The 22,595-nt window shown below is 39.7% G+C and overlaps 1 protein-coding gene across 9 annotated transcripts; it reads left to right on the forward strand.

Annotated features, from left to right (window-relative positions):
* Positions 1 to 178: 178 nt before the first annotated feature.
* Positions 179 to 22,223, forward strand: LOC141511229 (uncharacterized). Of its 9 annotated transcripts, none has more exons than XM_074220496.1 (5): positions 179 to 261; positions 1,410 to 1,594; positions 10,751 to 10,877; positions 16,807 to 16,943; positions 17,354 to 22,223. In XM_074220496.1, exons 2-5 carry the CDS (start codon positions 1,562 to 1,564, stop codon positions 18,485 to 18,487), a joined length of 1,431 nt encoding a protein of 476 aa, XP_074076597.1. In that variant the 5' UTR covers positions 179 to 261; positions 1,410 to 1,561; the 3' UTR covers positions 18,488 to 22,223. The 9 variants fall into 9 exon arrangements, with proteins under 9 accessions (XP_074076597.1, XP_074076585.1, XP_074076610.1 ...); XM_074220484.1 differs by having other exon boundaries at positions 209 to 261; positions 1,391 to 1,594; XM_074220509.1 differs by lacking the exon at positions 179 to 261 and adding an exon at positions 345 to 391.
* The last annotated feature ends 372 nt before the right edge of the window (positions 22,224 to 22,595 follow it).

Below are 22,595 nucleotides of genomic sequence, written 5' to 3' on the forward strand. Positions count from 1 at the left end.
GCTGGCTCCGCAGACTCCGGGGGGCCGGCAGGGCCGGGGGCGCCGCGGTTCCCTACGGGCCGGAAACGAGCGTGCCGCCGGGCCACACCGGCACACCTGCGGCTCTTCCGGCCCCGGCGCGGGGCCAATCACGGCCGAGGGCGGCGGCGGGGAGGCGGGCCGTGGGGGGCGGTGCTTTCGGCCTATATAGCCCCGGCCGCCGCGGCCCGGCTCTTTCTGCTCCGGCACCGCGGAGAGCAGGCCCCGCCCGCGTCTCCGCAAGTAACCGCCGCCTCTGCCGCCGCCTCCCGAGGGCCCCGAGGGCCCCGATCCCGCGCCCCAGTGGGGGCCTGAGGAGGGGAGGGAGAAGAGAGCGAGGGAGGAGGAGCCCGGCCGGGAAGGGCCGGAGCAGGTCCGGCGGGAGCCGCTTCCGGTGGGCGGGGCGGGGGCGGCGCTCGAGGCGTGGTTTCGCACCGGCTTCCGGCGTTCTCCCTTGCCCCGGGGGGCGCGGCCAAGCGAGCGCACAGTGCGCCTGCGTGACGGCACGTGACGGCGCCCCGCCCTCCCAGGCGGGGCCTTTAAAGGGGAAGCGCGGCCCTTCGAGCCCGGGCTCGGGCCCCCCCCCCCCCGCCCCGTCCGAGCCCCGCCCCTTGACCCCGTAGCCCCCCGGGGGGGGGGGGCAGGGCCGGCCTCAGCCCCCCGGGAGCGGCCGGAGGGCCAGCCGGGCCCCCATGCCCTGCACCCAGGGGGCCCGTGGGGGGCCCCGCCCTGGGGAAACCAGAATCCCCCCAGGTCGGGTTTGGCGAGTGCAAGCAAGAAGGGGGGACAAGGCCAGGGCCCGGGTTGGGGCCCGGGGAGAGTCGGGGGAGGGCCGCGATGGGGGCCCAGCTCCGGGGGGGGGCATGTGGCGCTGAAGGGCATCCTTCCAGAGCCGAGGCGCTGGCAGAGAAGCTGGCCACTGGCACCTGCGCCTCCTGGCCGCCCGCTCCGCCCTGCAGGGGCCAGGCAGGCCTCCACGAGGCGCCTCCCCTGACCCAGCTTGGCCGGCCGCCCTTCCCGAGGGTCCTCTTCGCAGGGCCCTCCAGGCTCTGTCTGTCCCGGCTTGGGGGCTGCTGCTGCTACTCGTCCAGGCCCCCGGGCACAGCCCCAAGGTCCTAGGGGGCCATCCCCAGCTTTGCCATTGGGACAGCGGGCGGACTTACATAGCTCATCCGTAGCCTCAGGTGGAGGGAGAGCTCTGAGTCTGGGGTCCCTGAAGCTCTGCCTAGTCTCCTTCCATCTGGGATCCCAGGGCCTTCTGCCTCTTAGGTCTCTGTAGGAAGATGGGGAGGGGCAGGAGGCCAAAGAGAAGGAGGAAAAGAATGGTAAGTCCACTTCCAAGCCTGAAACTCCCTGTTGTCTTCCTGCTAAGGTGAGGGTTCTCCCTTCAGGGCAGGGTCATTACGGGGAGACCAGACCAGCATCTACCTGAGGAAGAGAAAGGAAAGACCATGTTGCACGCGCTCTGAGATCCTTGGCCCTCCTCAGTCAGCTTGCAGAGGACTCAATGCTGTTCCAGGGAGAGAACCTATAACCGGAGAGAATGGCCCCCAGGATCCAGAAACCCCATTCCCAGGTGAGTGAATCTATCCACAGACCTGACCAGCAGTGCAAAAGTGAAATCCAAGAGAGCCAAGGAGACTTCTTCCTGTTACACTTAGGTTGTCCTTGGCAATGATGTCAGCAGAGCAGAGATTGTCCTCCTGGTCCTGCTCTTATCCTTGTTATCTGACTGCACTGTCCTGAACTCCTGAGGAGGCAAAGGAAGGTTTAAAAAATGCCAGGCCCTGCCCTCAGTGAACTCCTATTCTCATTAAATTGTACAGATGTGAGGTACCATGAGAGGGAAGACTCCAGTAGTTTAGGGGTTGAGGAAAAGCTTATTTTTAGGTGAGATTTTAGCTGAGAAGAGAAGGAACCCCCAGGCCTGTATGAGGAGGGCCAGCCTTCCAATTTGAGAGACATCCCCTGGAAAGACTCAGAGACAGGGTTCAGAGGGTCTTGGAGGTCAGTGTCCTTGGGTCAGAGAAGACTGAGAGGGAAGAGGCCTGGAAGGATTTGTGCTCGTCACATGGTGTCTGCTGTAAACCGGGAGCCCTATAGACAGTGTCTCATGTGGTCATGTTCTGGGGGAATGGTCAAGGTCCCTACCAGCATGCATCAGCACAGGTTACAGTGAACTGAAGAGTGACAGATTCCATGAGTGGATGATGGACATGTGTGTCTCCCAGTTCAAAGATGACATCTTTCCTCCAGAGCCACATGACCTACACGTAAGATTGGTTCAATTAGGACTTGTAAGCAAGTTTTCATAGAACTTTGGGGGTGATATCAGGTTAAGGACATACATAGGAAAAGGTACATTATTAACCGCCACCCCCCCCACCCAAGGTGCAAAGTCTGCGTTAGAATAGTCTGTTATGAAGGTCTTTGTTGTTGTTGTGTAAGAAATCATAAAACAAGAAGATATCAGAATAGCCTGGAAAGAATTGGACGAACTGATGCTGAGTGAAGTGAGCAGAACCAGGAGAACATTGTCCATGTGAACAGCAAACCTGTGTAATGAGCAACTTTGAACTCGGCTCCTCTCAGCTATTCGATAATCAGGGACAATTGTAGAAGACTTGGAAAATGCCATCCACGTGCAGAAGAAAAATAATGAAGTCTGAATGCAGACAAAGCAACCCATTTTCACTTTTTAAAACTTGTTTCTTTTCATCATGTTTTTCTTCAGTTCTAATTCCTCTTTCCCAACATGACCAATATTAGTAATTATTATAATACATTAGACATGATTGCACCTGTATAACTTATTTAGATTACTTAAGGTAGTGGGAAGGAGTGGGAGGTAAACCTCTGTGGAACTAAAAGACAAATATCGCAAACTATGTTTGCTTGTCATTGGAAAAAATAAAATAAAATAGCCTTCAGGAAAAATAATACCAAGTGTCTTTGGCTTAGCTGCTCTCGGGTGTGGACATTCCCAGTGAGATAATATTCCCAGTCCTCTACAGGGAGGCTAACCCAATACCAGAGAAGGAGGTGGGAGCTCCAGCTTGATAACCAAAAGGTTAAGAGTCATAGGAATGCTTGCAACCAGGAAGTCTGGGTTGACAATAAAAGTGATACCCAAAAGCACCCAAAAAGCCTTTGGCCATTATGGAAATAAGACAAAAAAGGGTTCTATATACACCATAATCCATTGTGTCCTGGTAGTTTCATGTTTTGAATTACTGCTTAGTATCCTTCATTTCCCATACCTCTGCCATCAAGCCAGCTCTGTTGCTCAGCCACTTAAGATTCCATACTGATCCCCATGTCCTTGTTATATTTTCCACTCATGACTCCACAGCCACTTATACTTGTATCTACTTGATTAGTTGCTCCGTTAATCCTTTCTTCTTTCTCAGAATAACCAGACAGGAAGGGAGTCTCTGAGTTTTGTTTTCTTTTTTGAAATCTATTTATTTTTAATTTTACAATTTTTTCTCTAATCTCACTTCCCTCCCCCCACCTCTCACAGAAGTCTGTCTGTGGTATACATTGATCTAAGTTGAATGTGATGAGAGAAATCATATCCTTAAGTAAAAAAAAATATAAGAGATAACAAAATTACTAATAAAATAGTGGGGGTTTTTTTTAATTAAAGGTAATAATAGTCTTTGGTCTTTGTTCAAACTCCACAATTTTTTCTCTGAATACAGATGGTATTCTCCATCCCCAAAATTGTGTCTGGTTGTTGCACTGATGGAATGAGCAAGTCCATTAAGGTGATCATCACCCCTATGTTGCTGTTAGGGTATACAGTGTTCTTCTGGTTCTGTTCATCTGGCTCAGCATCAGTTCATGCAAATCCCTCCAGGCTTCCCTGGATTCCCACCCCTCCTGGTTTCTAATAGAACAGTAGTGTTCCATGACATACAGATACCACAGTTACTTAAGCTGTTCCCCAATTGAAGGACATTTACTTAATTTCCAATTCTTTGCCACCACAAACAGGGCTGCTATGAATATTTTTGTTCAAGTGATGTTTTTACCCTTCTGAGTTTTCTTAAAGAAGTTTGTAGAAGGAAGGTACTGATGAGGACGTGGAGAACATTCATATAATACCAGCCAGAATAGCATCAACTGTAGTCAGTTACATTTTCTCAAAAATTCACTTTGAAAACAATTTCCCACTGGCTCTATGAAAGCCTTAGTGGTGAGAGTTGGGGGCCATAAATCCAGAAGATGTAATTGAGCTTCCCAGATGTAAAGGAGGAAAGAGATGGTGTGGATCACATAGAGAAGATCTGAGAGCAGCAGAAAGGAGAGAAGGGTTTGCCAAATGAGACATCTCCCCAATGAGGAGAATTAGCCCTCTGTGGGGCTCCAGAAAGTTGAGTGAAGTAGGAATCCTGACATGAAGGTGAAGTCACTAAAGTCACTTCTTGTTCTTTGAAAGCTAGTCAGAGTACAGGTAGTTAATCTATCTCTTGACTCACACCTACTTGGGAACTACAAGCTCAGTATTGGATTTCCAGGAGACAGTTCAATGGAAAGGACTGCTTCCAATTAGGGTGTTTGTCTGATGAGTCCAAAGCAGAGGTTGCTTAGAGAGGTAGACGATGTGGGAAGTAGAAGAAGCCCATGGAGCCAACTGGGTAACCCAGTGCATAGAACACTGCCCCTGGAGTCAAGAGGACCTGTGTTCAAATTTAGCTCAGACACTAATGATTACTTAGCTGCGAGACCTTGGGCAAGTCACTCAACCCTATTGTCTTGCCAAAAAAAAATAAAAAAAGCAGCCCTAGGGATCTCAGTGAAGGGAGCCTCTCTGGGTGGATCTAAGAGGCTTCCTTGCTTTCGCCATTAGTTCCATGGATCATCCTCCATTCACATTTAGATCCAGAGCCTCAGCTCTTGTCTTCAATCATCTGAAATACTGAGGTCATGGGAATGACCCCTCTCTTCTACGTTGACCCTCTCCTAGTCCACTAACTTCCACCACAAGTTTCAATCTTTACCTGGGCCAAATTGCAAAAGACTGGTTCCCTCTGAGAACTCCTTCATCTGGCCATCCCTTCCCATTCTTCCTTTTTATTTTCTACTTTGGGACTCAGACCCTTACGAATAGAAAGACTTTCAGAGTCAGTGATTCCAAATGACTGTGGAGGAGAAAAGGAGACGGGTGTCCAATTTATGTGCATATATCATGGCATCACATACCTATGTCATGGTCTTCCAGAACAAAGGCCAAACAACAACAGCAACAGAAAAACTGCCACAATAAATCTTTTGTAATATAGTAATGCAAAGGAGTGAACCCTCTAGTTTTAGATCCTGGCTTGAAATGGTAATGCATTTGTCCTAAACTGAATTATAATGTGGTCTCGTCTAACTTTACCTGTGTTCTCTTGGGATACTTGTAGTTCATGACAAGTAGTATTTAAGTTGGACATGAAGGCGATAGGGTTAGAAATGATCGAGCTAAGAAACAGCATCACTGGATCCAAATGATTATCTTGGCTTCTGAATACATTCTGTCTAGATTTCCTAGTTGATAAATGGATAAAGTGAATTTTTTAACATAGTTTTTACAAAATTACCTAATTTTACAATTTTGAAATGCCTTCAACTCGATTTTATTTGATTCAAAATAAATTTACAGTCTTTATTTACTGAGCCAGTCTCTAAACTAGGAGAAACAGATCAGGCAAGAGACAGAGTGTCAATAATCAATCATAATATATGATCACAAATGGGATGGGAGGCAGAAAGTGGATCATGATCATGTTGGGGACTTGAGTAATCTTCTCAGGAAAAGCCTACTTGCTCAGTGCAAGTTTTAGCAAGTTTTGAGAGCTGTGGCTCTTAAAAAGGGCAACATCGAGATCTTTGAGTCTTGGGGTTTCTTTATCATTTTGCATGTATGCAGAACAGATTATGCATTTTTGTGATTTACTTCACTTAACACAGCAAAATAGAGGTCAGAAAAATGCTTGGTAAGTGACCTGTCAGAACTGTCAGAGATAAAAATTTACTCCAGGCTACTTTGTTCTCTGATCCCCAGGTCAGAGTCTGCCTGAGAAAAGGATCTCTAGAACCAAAATTATTTGTAAATCCATTGCATATATCACACATCAATGAATAAGAAGATCATAATTCTCTTTTAACAATTCTAATTGTTAGCTGATGTATTCCTTAATTTGAAAAAATGATTCCAAGAGTATAAAAGAGCCTGTAAATTCACCTTAACTGGGAAGTTTTTTAGGGATTTTTGGTCAAGGTCATAGAAAGACTTGGCAGCTTTGGAAAGAATTTGCCTAAGAAAAAATAAAGATGTGTTTAAGGGGAATTATGAAATTGTCCCTGAAATATCAAGGTTGCTGTTACATGTTTGAGTCAAATTAGTCTCAACAGATCCCAGCCTTGATTCAGCATGGGAACCCATCCTTGAATACTGCTAGTATTTTTAGATCTAGGAATGCACAAAAGAAGAACATGTCTTCAATCCCTATGATGTAGGGACTCTTTCATGGTCAATTACCAAGCATTGATTATGTGCCAGACACTGTATTTAGCAACTGAGGGTAAAAAGCAAGGTGAAGCAGCTCCTCCCTTCCAGGAGCTCACTTTCCAATGGGTTTAGTTAAATCACCAAGCTTTTATGAGCCTCTGATATCATCCAAGCAACTCATGGGTTTGGGTATTTCAAGAACAGAAAAGGAAAACTGGAAACAATGTGTAGCTAACTACAAACGTGCATATGTGCATAGCTACTACCTTAATCAGCAGCTAGGAGATAGAGTTCTGGGCCTGTATTTTACAAATCCTGAGTCCAAATCTGGCTTGGATATTGTCTCGAGAGTTAGTCTCAGTTTTCTCTACTGAAAAATGGTGGCAGTAGGACTTAGATAATAAGAGTGCATCTTAGGATCAGATGAGGTAATATTGGTAGAGTGTTTGTGCCTCCACATGGTAGGGGTAAAGTGAATCATACCATTTTGCTAGACGTAGAGAAGAAAAAGATTGGGAGAACATGATATACCACATGCCTTGGCCAAGCATTCTGCAATTAGGAGAGTCAGAAAATGCTTGCAGCCTAGAGATGGAGGGTCTTCCTGGCATATCAGGCAGCAGGAAATAAAGTGAAAGAAGGCTGAAGAAGTAAGTGATGTCTAGGTCATGGTGGGGTTTGAAAGCAGCATTAAAAACTCAGATCAGTGGGTGTGGGTAGTCAATAGTCATTAAATGTTTATTAACCACTTTCCATGTGCCAACCACTTGGTTTAAGGTCTGATGATTCTTGTAGCAAAGAAGAGACTATCCTGTCTTCAGAATTTTGGGTTCTACAGCTGGTGAACAGTCTCTGGCATGTTGGAGCAATGTAGAAAAGGAAAGTCAGTAGATATTAACAGTAGCTATGAATGACAAGCTGACATTGTCCTAGTGATGTAGGTATTGCCACTTATGTTTGACAAGATCTGGGAGAGGTCATACTGACAATTAGTCCACCGAGGAGAGTTAGGTTAGGAACTACAGAGTTGTGGCATTCTATTGCTGGATATCACTGGGGAAGGCTTGCCTAGCACTGACAGTGCACCATGGTATCTCTATACCGGAGGAAGTAAAACTAAATTAAGGCCAAAAGATTCCCACAGTAATCGGATCATCTCTAAATGTCCTGTTTCCTATTAATCAGGCAATGGGATGAAACAATTCTGGTAAAGAAAAGTGAGAAGGATGCTTTGCACAACGTACTCCCCAGTATCATAAACATAATTGTGTACCTTAAGCCACCAGTGACTTGGTTGGTGTGGTCCTCTTTAGTACCAAAAGACTGGTAATAGTGACAGTTTGAAGGGAAATGAAATACACAAAAACAGGCTTTTTATTTTTGCTTTTTAAAAAACCTTAATAGTATTTTATCCAATTACATGTAAAGATACCTTTCAACATTAATTTTTGGCAAATTTTGAGTTTCAGTTTTTTCTCTATCCCACCCTTCCCTTCCCCTACTTCAGACAGCTTAATAATTACCTGGTTGTGTGACCTTGGGCAAGTCACTTAAGCCTATTGCCTTACCAAAAAAATGAAAAAAATAAAAACATTAGAGAACACAGGAATAAATAGAATTTACATAAAATAATAATCTGTTTTAATCTAAAATCAACCACATTTAATGTGGATAAGCTAGAAATACTCCAGGAGGATCGGGGTGAAACAAAGATGCATGATATGACTGTTGTTCATTATTATACAGTATACAAACTGCTGGGAAAAACTGGAAAAAAGTATGACAAAAACTAGGTGTAGAGCAAAGAAAATGATTTTGGGCAAAAGACACCAGATTTTGGGACATGGTGGCAAAGATAGTCAGAAATTGCAGTGTCATGAAGTCTGGTGCAGAACATGAAGATCTTTGAACTGGCCGCTTGTGAAGATCTGTAATGGCTAACCTTGCCCTATGGTGGTGAAGAGAAAAGGTGGGAAGCTGGAGACAGATGTAAAAGAACTTCTGGTGAGAAAAATTTAGGCATTAAATAGTTGAATTATCAAACAATGAAATAATAGCCTTCCTATAGTGATTGGTCACACTGTGAATAATTACAAAACAGTGAAGAACTATGATTCAGAAATGAAAGTGAAAAATAAAAATTAAATTCTTGAAAATCTCAAAAATGAAGAAAAGACTAATAAATTCCTTAATTATTCAGAAGTTCCATAATAGAAATATGGGAAACTAAAAGTAAAATAGACATTATAAAGTGCAGATAAATCTTATAGGTTAAATAAAGTCACAAGGACAAAAAAACATGAAAAGAGCTTTTATAATCTACATGAAATAGAATTACTCTATTTATTTTTAGGTTTTTTTGCAAGGCCAGTGGGGTTAAGTGGCTTGCCCAAGGCCACACAGCTAGGTAATTATTAAGTGTCTGAGGTCAGATTTGAATTCAGGTACTCCTGACTCCAAGGCTGGTGCTCTATCCACTGTGGCACCCAGCCACCCCAGAATTACTCTAAAATAAAACATCTCTGAAAGTGAAAGCCATTCAGATTGTAGATATAGAAGAAAATGAAAGGAAGAGCATAATATGCCACATGCCTTGGCCAAACATAGTCTGCATTTAGGAGATTGGAAAAGATAGATGACCCTTCCCAAGTATGAAAGGATTCCCAAATTTGGCCCCTTTCTTGTATGATATCCTTCAGTCTGCCTCTTGACTCTTGATTCTTGACCTCCAGTGTTAAGGAGTTCTTCCTAGGAATATGTTGAAATGAGTTATTTTTTGCAAATTCACAAAACTCTTGAGGTTCCACTTGAAACCTATTAAATTGGAAAATGTGACAAAAAGAAAATGGTAGACTTTGGAGGGGATATGGGCAAACTGGGTCACTAATACAGTTTGTTGACTTTTTACCTGGTCTAACCATTTGGGAGCAGAATTTTGAATTGTATCCAAAGGGCTACAAAACTGCATACCCATTTATCCAGCAATAACATGATTAGCATTTCCCAAAGAGATCATATAAAAGGGGAAAGGATCCACATAGATGAAAATACAGCCGCTCTTTTTGTGATGGTAAAGAATTGGAAATCTCATCTGTTGGGGAACAGCTGAACAAATGGTGATCTAAGAATGTAATGGTGAGATTATTATGTGAGAAATGATGAGCAGGTAGATTTTAGAAAAACCTGGAAAGATGTACATGAATTGATGGCGAGTAAATTGAGCAGAACTAGAACATTATATACAGTGACATTAACATTGTAAAAGATCAGCTGTGATAGAGTTGAGCCTTCTCAGAAAAACAATGATTAAAGAAAATTCTAAAAGACTTGTAATGGATAATGCCATTTACTTCCAGAAAAAGAACTTTAGCCTAAATGCAGACTAAAGCACACTAATGAAAAAAATCTTTTTTCCATAGTGTCTTTTTTCTGCAGTAGTTCAATCTCTAACCTTAATTTATAAAATATTACATTTTTTATGAATGATGGCAATACTAACATAGATAAAAATTTCTTATTTCTCTAAAATTAAATATTAAACTGAATGATACTCTAAGAACAATTGAAAGCAATCATAAAGTAATGAGAGCAGACATTTAACCATGACATACCATGCCCAGTGTCACCTCAAGAAGAGAAAGAAGGCTTTTGCACTTGACTGGAAACAGTCGTGTATCATTAATTTGAGGTCAAATCATGAGTAATATTCCTACAATCTTGTTTATACGTTCATCTAGATGAGATTTTATTTCAGATATTAAGGAAATTTATTTAATTATTCCTTTCAAATTGTGCTTTTCTTAGGAATCAGGTCTTCCCCCCCCCAATAGAGTACTTGCCCATTAATTACAAACTCTTCATAGGATTTTCTTAATCTATCACTTAAGACACTTCTTGGGGGAGAATTTGCACACTACCTCTCTTTCACCTCACTGATAGAGCACAAATTTTTTCCTCCACAAGAAGTATGTTATAGTAAGATGTTCTTCCATCTTTTTTTTATGCCAGGATGATTCTCTTTTCATGTGCAAAATGCTTTTCTCAGTGTTCCACTGGGTCCTTATTGGCTATAATGTCAAGGGTTGACTGAGACACTCATGAAAGTGATAGGAGTTTTAGGTAAAATGTCTTCTAAACTTTAGTTTCTTCTAAATTGATGAAGGTTGGGCTTAATGAATTGTGTGTGGGAGGGGGTCTCTTTCAGCTCTAAATCATGTGGCTTTTATGTTTTAGGAGTTGGTCACCTTCAAAGATGTGGTTGTGGACTTCACTGTGGAGGAGTGGTGCCTCTTGAATCATTCTCAGAAAGAGCTGTACAAGGAGGTCATGCTAGAGAATATCCAGAATCTTCTCTCCCTTAGTAAGGACAATTTCCTTTCTTTTCATTGTGCTCATTAATCATTTTCATTGTGTTCATTAATCAGGATAAAATTAACACCAGTGATAGGGAATGAATGCAAATTCTCATGCATCTCACTCTAAGAAGTGTAGTCAATCTGTGTGCGTCAGCATTCCATCTACATTGGTCTTAGCTTGTTTCCTTTTCAAATTATACAATTTACCCTCAATCGTGGAACTGGAGGTAGAGAATATCTGTGTTCATTCTCAGAGGAAGAAAATGAAGTTTAAATGGACTCTTCTGTTTCCAAGGGAAATGCAGATGTTCATGAGGCCTAAAAGAGTTCTTGGAAACACTTAAGACTTTGAAAGTAAAACAAAAGACAAGAAAAATTAGGAAAAAGGAAATAAGTTCTGCCCAGGAAACCAAGATAATTATGAAGAAAGTTCCCTCATTAGAAAAAGAGCTATATAGCATTAGGAGAGAAAATATTTTCTTAAAAACTAGACCTGGGCAAGACTAAGCTATTAAGGTTACAAGATGAAAGTAAAGAAAATTGAACAGTTATCACATCCAACCAAATCCTAAAAGGACGTACTGATATAGAGGAAGCAGGTGGGAGTGGAAGACTGGTCACAGTTCATAAATGAGCTTCTGAAGAAGATGAATCAGTGAGGGTATTGTACCAAACATTTACAGGTCTGCTAATTCCAATATTAAATAAACGATCTGGAAAATTAGACAGAGGAAGGGTGCTATGAATTTCCTTTAATGAAATAATTATGGTAGTAAATTCAAATCAAGAACAATAAGAAAAAGAAAATTACAGCCCAATTTCATTAATGTATGTGGATGCAAAACTTCTAAATAAAATACTAGCTGGAAGGTCACTACAATAGATTTACAAAGATGGACACATTTTGGACATTTGAAATTTATACCAGAAATGGAGGGAATCAATATAAATAAAATTATTCATTCACAGACTTGATTATATTAATAAGTCATAAATATAATAGGTGATGAATAACATTTGAGAAGATGTAATGCTCATTCCTTTTTTTTGAAAAAAGGTTTTATTTGAGTTTTACAGTTTTCCCCTTAATCTTATTTCCCTCCCCCCACCCCCCCACGGAAGGCAATTTGCCAGTTTTTACATTGTTTCCATGGTATACACGGATCCAAATTGAATGTAATGAGAGAGAAATCATATCCTTAAGGAAGAAACAAAGTATAAGAGATAGAGATCAGACAATACAATATCAGTTTTTTTCCTAAATCAAGGACTAATACCTTGGTCTTTGTTCAAACTCCACAGTTCTTTCTCTGGATACAGATGGTATTCTCCACTGCAGACAGCTCCAAATTGTTCCTGGTTGTTGCACTGATGGAATGAGCAAGTACATCAAGGTTGATCATCAACCCCCATGTTGCTGTTAGGGTGTACCATGTTTTTCTTGTTCTGCTCATCTTGCTCAGCATCAGTTCATGCAAATCCTCCAGGCTTCCCTAGAGTCCCACCCTTCCTGGTTTCTAATAGAACAGTAGTGTTCCATGGCATACATATGCCACAGTTTGCTAAGCCATTCCCCAATTGAAGGACATTTACTTGATTTCCAATTCTTTGCCACCACAAACAGGGCTGCTATGAATATTTTTGTACAAGTGATATTTTTACCATTCTTCATTTTTTTCTTCAGGGTGTAGACCCATTAGTGGTATTGCTGGATCAAAGGGTATGCACATCTTTGTTGCCCTTTGGGCATAGTTCCAGACTGCTCTCCAGAAGGGTTGAATGAGTTCATAGCTTCACCAACAATGTATTAGTGTCCCAGATTTCCCACATCCCCTCCAACATTGATCATTGTCCTTTCTGGTCATATTGGCCAGTCTGAGAGGTATGAGGTAGTACTTCAGAATGCACGTTTCTTTTAAAAATTCTTTGGAAGTATAGATTTAACTGGATTTTTCCATATATAGAAAAGAAGTGTTTAAAATCATTAGCAAGTTTTACTTGTATTGGGGATAACCTAGAAGCCTTCTAGGTAAGCACACATTTGAAAAAAAGTGACCTGTCCCCAATATTATTTCTTATAGCATCAGAAATTCAACAATAGCAATGAGAAGAGAAAAGAAATAGAAAAAAATCAGATTAGGGAATGAAAATATCTGTGGATAATACGATAATGTACACAAAACATCTCAAAGTCATTTAGTAAGTCAAGAGAAACAATAATTCTAGGAAAAGGGTAGTTTATAAAGTAAACCCACATAAATCATCTATATTTCTATATGTCATCAACAAAACCAAGCAAGAGGAGATAGTAGGAAATCCCATTTGAAATAACTCCAGGCAATATAAAGTTCTTGGGAGTATCTTTGCCTGATCAAATCCAGGAACTTCATGCACATAAATATAAAAAACATTTTATACAAATAAAAGATGTAAGTAATTGGAGGAGTATCATTGTTCAAAGTTATCTAGGCCAGTGTAATATGAATGCCAGTTTCTCAAGTCATTTACCATATTTCCCCATGTAGAAGATGAACCTTAATTTTGGGGCCTAGAATTTGCAAAAAAAAGCGTGTTGCCTAAGTTATTGAACTCGTTTTCATCATCATAAAATTCATACAACTCCTCATCCCTGTCAAAACTCCCATCCATTAATTGGTCATCTTCTCTGTTTGATGGTGAATCATTGTCTCAGGAGAGGCTCTGCCTGCTCTCCTGCCTGGACTCCGGTCTATCCCTGGGCAAGTCTGGTACTCAGTCCATTCTGTTTCATGAACCTGAAGTACCAATTGTGTCCCTTGAAATTACTCAATTCTTTTTCATCAGCAATTCTTCTGGCCTCCTGCTGAACCATCTTTGTGGACACAGGAATTCCACTGGCCCTTTGCTCTTCAATCCATCTCTTCAATTCCCTCTCTAAATCAGGCCATTTTTCTGCCCTCTCCTGATCTTGTTTTGCTGTGGCATTTTCAGTAGGCTTTCTTCTTCCTGTAGCCAGTCTCAGATTTTTCTCAGTTTTCTCAGTTGGAGGAAGACTAAACTAAAATTCAGCAGCACGATTTTCTTCTTTTACTTTTGCAAACTGAATCACTTTGAATGTGAATTCAGCACTGGACGAAAGATCTTTTTCTGAGTCATTTCTCGATAGAACATGGCCAAATGTAACCTAATATACCAGTAAGAAATGCACAACAATAAGTGCCAAGACAACAAGTATGAGAAAGTGGGAAACACAAATAAAAACTTCTACAACCATGAGTGCCAAAAGAAGTGAGAAAAAGCAGGAAATGCAAGTAAAAATATCTGTGACAATGAGTGTAAAAACAAGCAGGAGAATTGCAAGTAAAAAAATCTACAACCGCTGTATAAGACATTCCCAGTTTTTAGACCCCAAAATTATTCGAGAAAGGGTGCATCTTACACATGGGGATATGTGGTATATATTCAATGCCATTCCAATCAAATTGCTAAAACTTAATTTTACTGAGTTATACAAAAACATGTATAGCTTTATTTGGAAGAGCAAATGCTCAGGAAGTATGAAAGGAGGTAATGAAAAAGATTGTAAAAGGAAGAGGGTTAATGGAACCAGATCTTAAAATGTATTGGAAGGTAGTAATTATCAAAACTGTCTTGTCAGGGCTGCTAGGTGGCATAGTGGATAAAGCACCAGCCTTGGAGTCAGGAGTCCCTGGGTTCAAATCTGGTCTCAGACACTTAATAATGACCTAGCTGTGTGGCCTTGGGCAAGCCACTTAACCCCATTTGCCTTGCAAAAACCTAAAAAAAAAAAAAACGTCTCGTCCTAGCTAAGAAATAGAAAAGTATCAAAGAAAAAGACTAAACCTGCAATTTACATCAGCAGATAAATATGCAAAAGTTCTATTTGATGAGTGTTAAAGATTTAAGATAAGAATTCATCATTGAAACTCAAAATCTTGTAAGCAAAAAATGATTGATAAAAATTGCCATTGCATATAGTTTGAAAAGCAAATAAATATTAAAAAAAGAAAAGGAATTCATTATAGAGGTAACATTGTTGGGAAAACTGGAAAGAAGTATGATAGAAATTGCATATAGACCAATATTTTTAAAAGATTTTATAGAAATGAAAGTACAACCAAGATGATAAGGAAGCAGAATATTAGGGATGCTAGCAGAAAGATTTTTGTAGGTTCTTAAATAAAAGTTCTTGTTATCAAATATATAAAGATCTGTTTAAAATCTGTAAGAATATGAGTCATTCCCAACTTGACAACTGGTCAAAAGCTTTTTTAATTCTGTGAATTAAAAATAAATTGAGAATAAAATTTAGCAAATAAGGTAATGATCCTAAGATAGAAACTTTGTGGTATTCAGTAAGAGACAGAAAGCTAGATCACTGGAACAGAGTATTCACAATACATAGAAGCAAATGATTATAGTTATAGTTCATAAAATATAATGACTTTAAGTTTTTATGATCACAATTAATTATATGCCAAGAAACTATGGAGAAAGGGTGGAATACATTCTTGTAGAAATTGGGCATAGATCAATATCTTAACCCATTTAACAAGATAACATAAAAATGGAGACATGATATACAGTATCAGAAATTAAAAGAATGTGGAATACGTTAACTTTGAAACTTATGGAAAGTTGAATAATTTTTAAATAAAGAAAACGATTACATTAAATACTTTTGTACAAATAAGACCAATGTAGTGGAAGATCACAGTGATATTACGAAATTAGGAGAAAATTTTTATGGATAATTTCTTGGATAAAGGTCTCACATTTCATATGTAAGGAACTTTGTCAAATGCATAAGGTTATGAGTCATTCTCCAGTTGATAAACAGTCAAAAAGGAAAGGAATGAGCAGTATCTGATGACAAAATCAAAAGTATTTACCCTCATATAAAAAATACTCTGAAATATTAAGGATTAGAAAATACAATTTAAAACAGTCTTGAAATCCTCTTCTATCAGATAGATTAAAATGATAGTGGAGAAAAATGACAAATGTGAAGGTGAGGTGGGAATTTGGGACACTTAATTCGCTGTTGATGAATATGTAAAGTAATCCAACTATTTTTGATAGCAATTTAGAATTATGCCCAAAGATTTATAAAATGGTGGAAGAGGAGAAATAAATGTTTTTAAATATTTTTAGTAGTTCTCTCTGTTGTGGTAAAGAACTGGAAATTGCAGGAATGATTAGTGAGACAATGAATACAACCTGAGGTTAAGGGTCACTGGCTTTAGCCATGGTCAGAATGGTCTGTTGAGAATGCTCTGGAAGGGTTGAGCCCATATTTCTTAGGATCATGTTCTTATCACTAATCAATGAAGCTGTATCAGCACTGAATAGGTCTTTGTCCCCTATTTAGGGGCCTTCTTAAAACTACTTTGGATCAGCAAGAACCTGAATTTCAGCTGTCTTCTGACTGAGCCCAGAATCCTGCATTTCTCTAAGTTTTACTCATGACTCTTGGTAGAGTTAAGCCCACATTTCTTAGAGTTGGATGAAGTAAGCTACTGATAAACCCTGTATAGTTCTCATTTTTTACTTAGCACCTTCTAAATTTCTCCATTTCCTCTAACCCCATTGGATGTTTCCAAGTCTTCTAGAGGCCCGGATGAATAAATGCAGGGCTATTCAGCAATTTTCTGAAAGTCATCCTGTGTTGGCTCAGCTTTCCCCTCCCTTGTTAGCTACAAACTATTCTATGGAGAATTCTACCTAATCTGTTGATATTAAGTGTGATAGTCATCCTTACAATGACACCCTAGTGCCAGTGATTGCTGTAGGAGCATAGTCAAGACGTTTTGTTAAATTTAGGCTGGTTATAAGATAATTATGAACTCCAGATTATCTGAAATCACCACTGCTATTGCATATATTTATGTGTGTAAATCTTTTTGGGTATATATGTCTGATTGTTTTCTTCAGATGTAGAGACCAAGCACAAGATAAAGGAGATGAGGAAAAAGCTGAGAATTTTTATGGAAAACTGTGACCTTCAAGTACTTCTCAGTGATGGTCTTTGGGACTTCATTTTGAGAAAAATCCATGATTCTAAAAACAAGGTAGATCAAAATTCAAAGAGTGACTGTTTATTTGATGAAATTGAAAAGCAATTCAGACAGTTTTCTCTCCTCTTTCACTGTTTAAAGAAAAGACCTCAGGGAAATGACCTTTTTCCCAAAATAGAAAATATAGACAAATGCTTTCCTGAATGGGTAGAACTTTTCTGATTCCTTGAGGAACCTCCTAAAATGCCTGTATCCATGTAATTACTGCAAAGTGGCCTTAAGCTGGAGTTCAGACCTCTTTTGAATCAGTAAAGTGATGCTAGAGAAATTTTTTCTCTAAGTAATCAAAATGGGTGGGTCTTGAGTCAGAACTTTTATGTTCACTACTCATCAGCAAATTCACATTAGAAAGTAGCATGATGAACTACCTCATCCTACCAATCATGTCTTCCGTTCCATCCTAGAACTTGGATCTTGACAGACCTCAGAAGATTACTCCTGGAGAGAAGGTTTATAAATGTAATGATTGTGCAAAGACTTTTGATCTGAAATCAAGCCTTACTAGACATCAGAAAATCCACACTGGAGAGAAACCTTATGAATGTAATCAGTGTGGAAAGGCTTTTAGAGAGAGATTTAAACTTGCTGCACATCAGAGAATCTGCACTGGAGAAAAACCTCTTGAATGTGATCAGTGTGGAAAGACTTTCAGACAGAGGGTCTCTCTTTCTACACATCAGAAAAGCCATATTCGAAAGACATATTTTACATGTAATCACTGTGGAAAGACTTATAGAGGTTACTCCTGTCTTATTAGACATCAGAGAATTCACACTGGAGAGGAGTCTTATGAATATAATCAATGTGGAAAGTCTTTTAGAGACAACTCCTATCTTACTAGACATCAGAGAATCCACACCGGAGAGAAACTTCATGGATGTTTTCAGTGTGGAAAGACTTTTATATACAAGTCGAGCCTTGTTATGCATGAGAAAATTCACACAGCAGAGAAATTTTATGAATGTAACCAATGTAATAAGACTTTTAAAAACAGCTCCATTCTTGCTTCACATCAGAGAATCCACACTGAAGAGAAACTTTATGAATGTCAGCATTGTGGAAAGACTTTTGGGAAGAGCAGCCATTTTTTAAGACATCAGAAAAGCCACACTCAAGAGACACGTTTTAAATGTAATCAGTGTGGAAAAAGTTGTAGAGACAACTCCTGTCTTACTAGACATCAGAGAATCCACACTGGGGAGAAACCTTATAAATGTAATCAATGTGGGAAGTTTTTTAGAGAGACCTCCCATCTTGTTTCACATCAGAGAATCCACACTGGAGAGAAACTTTATGAATGTTTTCAGTGTGGAAAGAGTTTTATACATAGGTCCACCCTTGTTAAACATGAGAGAATCCACACTGGAGAGAAACCTTATGAATGTAATCAGTGTAGCAAGACTTTTACATGCAACTACCATCTTGTTAGACATCTAAAAATCCACACTAGGGAGAAATTTTATGAATGTCATCGATGTGGAAAGACTTTTAAATACAATTCCCATCTTGTTAAACATCAGAGAATCCACAGTGAATAGAAATCTTATGAATGTCATCAGTATAGAAAGACTTTTCAACGCAGCTCCAAACTTATTAAAGAATCCATTCTGCAGAGATAATTTATGAATGTCACCAATGTAGAAAGACTTTTAGATACTGCTTTAGAAAATACACCTGGAGAGAAACTACTTTTGCAAACAGTAGGGAAAGTCTTTTAGATGCATATCCAATCTTTATTCAAATCAAAATATCCACACTAGAGAGAAACCTTATAAAGGTAAGCAATGTGGAATGATTTCTAAAATCTAGAATTGTTACACTTCAGAGAATCTATACTATAAACAAACCTTATGAATATCATGAATATTGCAGAGCTTTTAGTTACTTCTCAACATATTTAACAAAAGTTTCCACACTTGAGAAAAACCTCATGAATGTAATCAAGTTGGTAATATCTTCAGACAAAATCATCTTATCGTCACAAATAACAAAAGACATTCAAATGGAATTCAGAGCTTCTTCATATTAGAACACATTCTGAGAAGCAGTTCCTATGGACTCAGTGTAAGAAGGCTTTCAACTAGAGATCATCCCTTACTTTTAATGAGAGCATTCACTGTGGAGAGAGGCTTCACAAATGCATTCATGTGGCTCTGATTTTGTCTCGAGCATGGTGATCAGTCTTAGTCCTACTGAAATCTGGGTGGATAAAGGCAATGGTTGTGGGAAGGGCTCAGTCCTTATGGCTTATACTAGAGATATGGTAGAGATAAACTTAGGGATCTCATTACAAAGGCAGACCTGCTGCAGCACAGACTTTCCAAATCCTAATGTATGTCATCACTCAATATTTCATGGACTATCATTTCTGTATCCATTCCCATTTAATTGCTACTCATTTTGTTTCCTGCTCTTGCTGACACAAGAAGTTCTAAGATAAGTATTTTTATAACTTTTGGACCTTAATGTCTTCAATGATGGCTTTAAGCAGTTAAGCTGCCCAGTGAATGAAGTGCTGTGTTTAAACCACAAGACCTGAATTCCAATTCAATTTTTGGTACTTTCTAGGTATGTCCCAGGGCAAGTTATATAACTTAATCTTACTTAATTTTTGTTATCTGTAGAATGGCGATAAGGAGAGCATCTACCTCATGGGATTGGGGTGAGGATTTGACAGAATGATATTTGCAAAATGCTTTGCAGTTTTTACCTAGTGATTTTTATGGTTATCATCCCTTGGATCATAAGTCTCATAAAGTTAGTTGGGTAAAACATAAGAACAATTTAGTCACATTTCTTCTCATTCAAATGAATATTTAGAAGAAAGGCATGCCTTGTAATGGAAAGGGCACTGGGTTTATAATTTAGCAAAGCTTGAGTTCAAATCCTGACTCAGATGTTTCCTAGCTCTTTAAGCTAGATACAGAATAATTTCTCTGTGATTCACGTTACTCACAGCTAAACTGAAGATGATGAATTCAGTGGCTTCTGTGATCCTTGCTACTCTCCATATGTCTCTCATCAGCATTATGTTTATTTGTCTCTTTCCCAAAAATTTCTTATATTCAAGGAGTCTATCACACTATTTAGAAGTACAGTTCTTGAGACATTGGAGGATATCAACTATCTTATAAGGAAAAGAACATGAGTACAGAAACCTTTGTGTTCAGTGAATCCAAAGACCTTCAATGCAATGCCTGTACTTAATAAGCCCTGCAAAATCTTGGGAACCCTGCAATACATTCTGGAAGAAAATCTACATGGATCACTCTGGATGTGGATAACTGTACACCAGGATTAACTTATGATGAATATATGACTTCAATATAAGTAGTTGGCTCAAGGAAGTTAGAGGAGCTTTGGTGAAATACATTTATGGATACTGGAAGAGCTTAAATGGATCTCAGAAACCTTAAATGCTCACTTTTCATCACATAATCCAAGAATGCCCCTAAAATTTAAAGATTAGCAATTGACTAGGAAACACTGATATTGATTGTATGCAGATAAATGGAAAATAGCTACAAAAGATAAGGACCAAAGCCAGGAAAAGTCAATTTTCAAAAGCCCTGGAGCTGTGAAAGAGGGTCCTTGCTCTATGGCAATAGGGTCAGACCAGGGTCTGAATGTGGATAAAGCACCAGAGTCTTGTCCCAGGAACAGAGGAGAGACTTCAACAGTCTCCCCACACTCCCTTTTCTTCCATGGACAGAGCACTCTGGATGCAGCTGCTGGCTTGCTCCGTGAGCCTGCTTCCATTTCCCAGGGTTGGGCCTGCACCGAGGGCCGCTGTTCTAGGCTCTGCACTCACTCTGGTAGAGGTTTCCTCGCTGATCTTCCAAGTTGTGCTTGGTGATCCCTGGGTTGGGATATCTGGATACTGTTTCTATTGCCACAAGCCAGGGACCCAGGCACCTGGAAGGCTGGGGCTCCTTCACTCCAGTGCTATGCAGCCCTGGCTGCACAGCGAGGCCTTCAGATCCTGGCCTTCCCACAAATCTTCCAAGTTACCTTGGGCTAGAGAATTGTTTCACTGGGTCTTTCTGTGGGTTCTGCCTCTCTATAGTCAGCATCATTTTTAGGTTTTTAGAAGAGAACTTCTGGGAAATCCTGCCCTTATACTGCCATCTTGGCTCTGCCATCAGATTGCCTCATTTCTGAACTGGACTTTTAGAAATCACTCTGAGATTTTGTTGTTAAATTCTGACAAAATCTTTGTATAGAATGGGAGCAATTAAGCAACCCATATTAAACTAAGAATATGCTTATTTTAGTTAATATAAAATGTGGGATTAATATGAGGACTATTTGCTGATTTCTTTTGGAAGAGAAATACTCAGGTGTGAAAGTTTTATGAAAGGAATTTATATAGTGGGCTTTTTAAATTTTCACCTGCAGGCTGATTTGTTTTGATGTTAAGCCTAATATTGATAATAATTGTATTCAACTTACTTTAATCAGTGAGAATGGCATTTTGAATATTGTCTTGGATGGACTTTTGAAATGTGAATGATTTGTTATGATGTCTGGATTCTCTATACAAGGTAATTTAAAACTTTTATATAAGGACAGATTCAAACTAAACTTAGAAATTTAAGATTCTGTTGTTCATAGCAAACTGAATGAATAGAAGTTTCATCTACTGATTCAGTCCTTTGTGATCAGACTGTAAAGCTTTGCTATGTGAACCATGAGATAAATAAGAATTCCTTTGGGGTTTTAAATGTATCATGTATGAGAATTAAAGAATGCCAGTAAAGAAGCTTGGAAAACAAAAAATTTAAAAGATATTGGGATATTCAGTAATAAGGTTTATCTTATGTTAAGGAAACTATTTGTCATTTGGTTAAAGAAGTCAAGATTGTGGATTTCTTCCCTCATAATAACTGCAGACTCAGGGTTGGTAACAGGACTCTGGAGCTTCCGATGTTTTCTGCTGGTTTGGTTAGGCAACTTAAAAGTTTTGTGAAGCCCCTTGTAAGGTATCCCATTGACAAGTAAGGCAGTTATTTTGTTATCTATTGTAAAAAGATGAACTATTTGAAGTTATTGTATTATGTTAATGCCTGTAATTAATACTTGTTTGCTTTGAAGGGGAATATCAAAAATTATGACCTCTGGGGCCACTAGGTGGCACAGTGGATAGAGCACTGGCCCTAGAGTCAGGAAAACCTGAGTTCAAATTTGGCCTGAGACACTGAATAATTGCCTAGCTGTATGACCTTGGGCAAGTCACTCAACTCCATTGCCTTAAATAAAATTTTTTAAAAATTATGACCATCTCTGAGATCCTGAAATAACTATGCAGCGAATTTGGTGTAGACCTATGGGAATTCATGAGATGATTAGCAATCTCCTAGCCAAAGGAGGTGTTTATTTACTGTATAATACCTGTTTTTACTGTGTAATACAGTGGGCTAGAAGGAGGGGTCTCTAGCCAAGAGACATCTGATATACCATCTTCATACAGGGATAGAACAGATATAATTTCAGACAATGGGATGTGGGTCTGGGGGGGTCAGAAGTTAGTGCCACCAGAAAGACAGACCTTTCAGTTGAATTTTTGGCATATGCTTGTGAAAGGGGTTTTTGCAATGTTCCAGATGCTGGCAGAGCTTGACTGATCTTTGCAAGCGGTCTGATAAA

Source organism: Macrotis lagotis, chromosome 1 (assembly GCF_037893015.1).
Source record: "Macrotis lagotis isolate mMagLag1 chromosome 1, bilby.v1.9.chrom.fasta, whole genome shotgun sequence".
In the NCBI taxonomy this organism is placed as follows: Eukaryota; Metazoa; Chordata; class Mammalia; order Peramelemorphia; family Peramelidae; genus Macrotis; species Macrotis lagotis.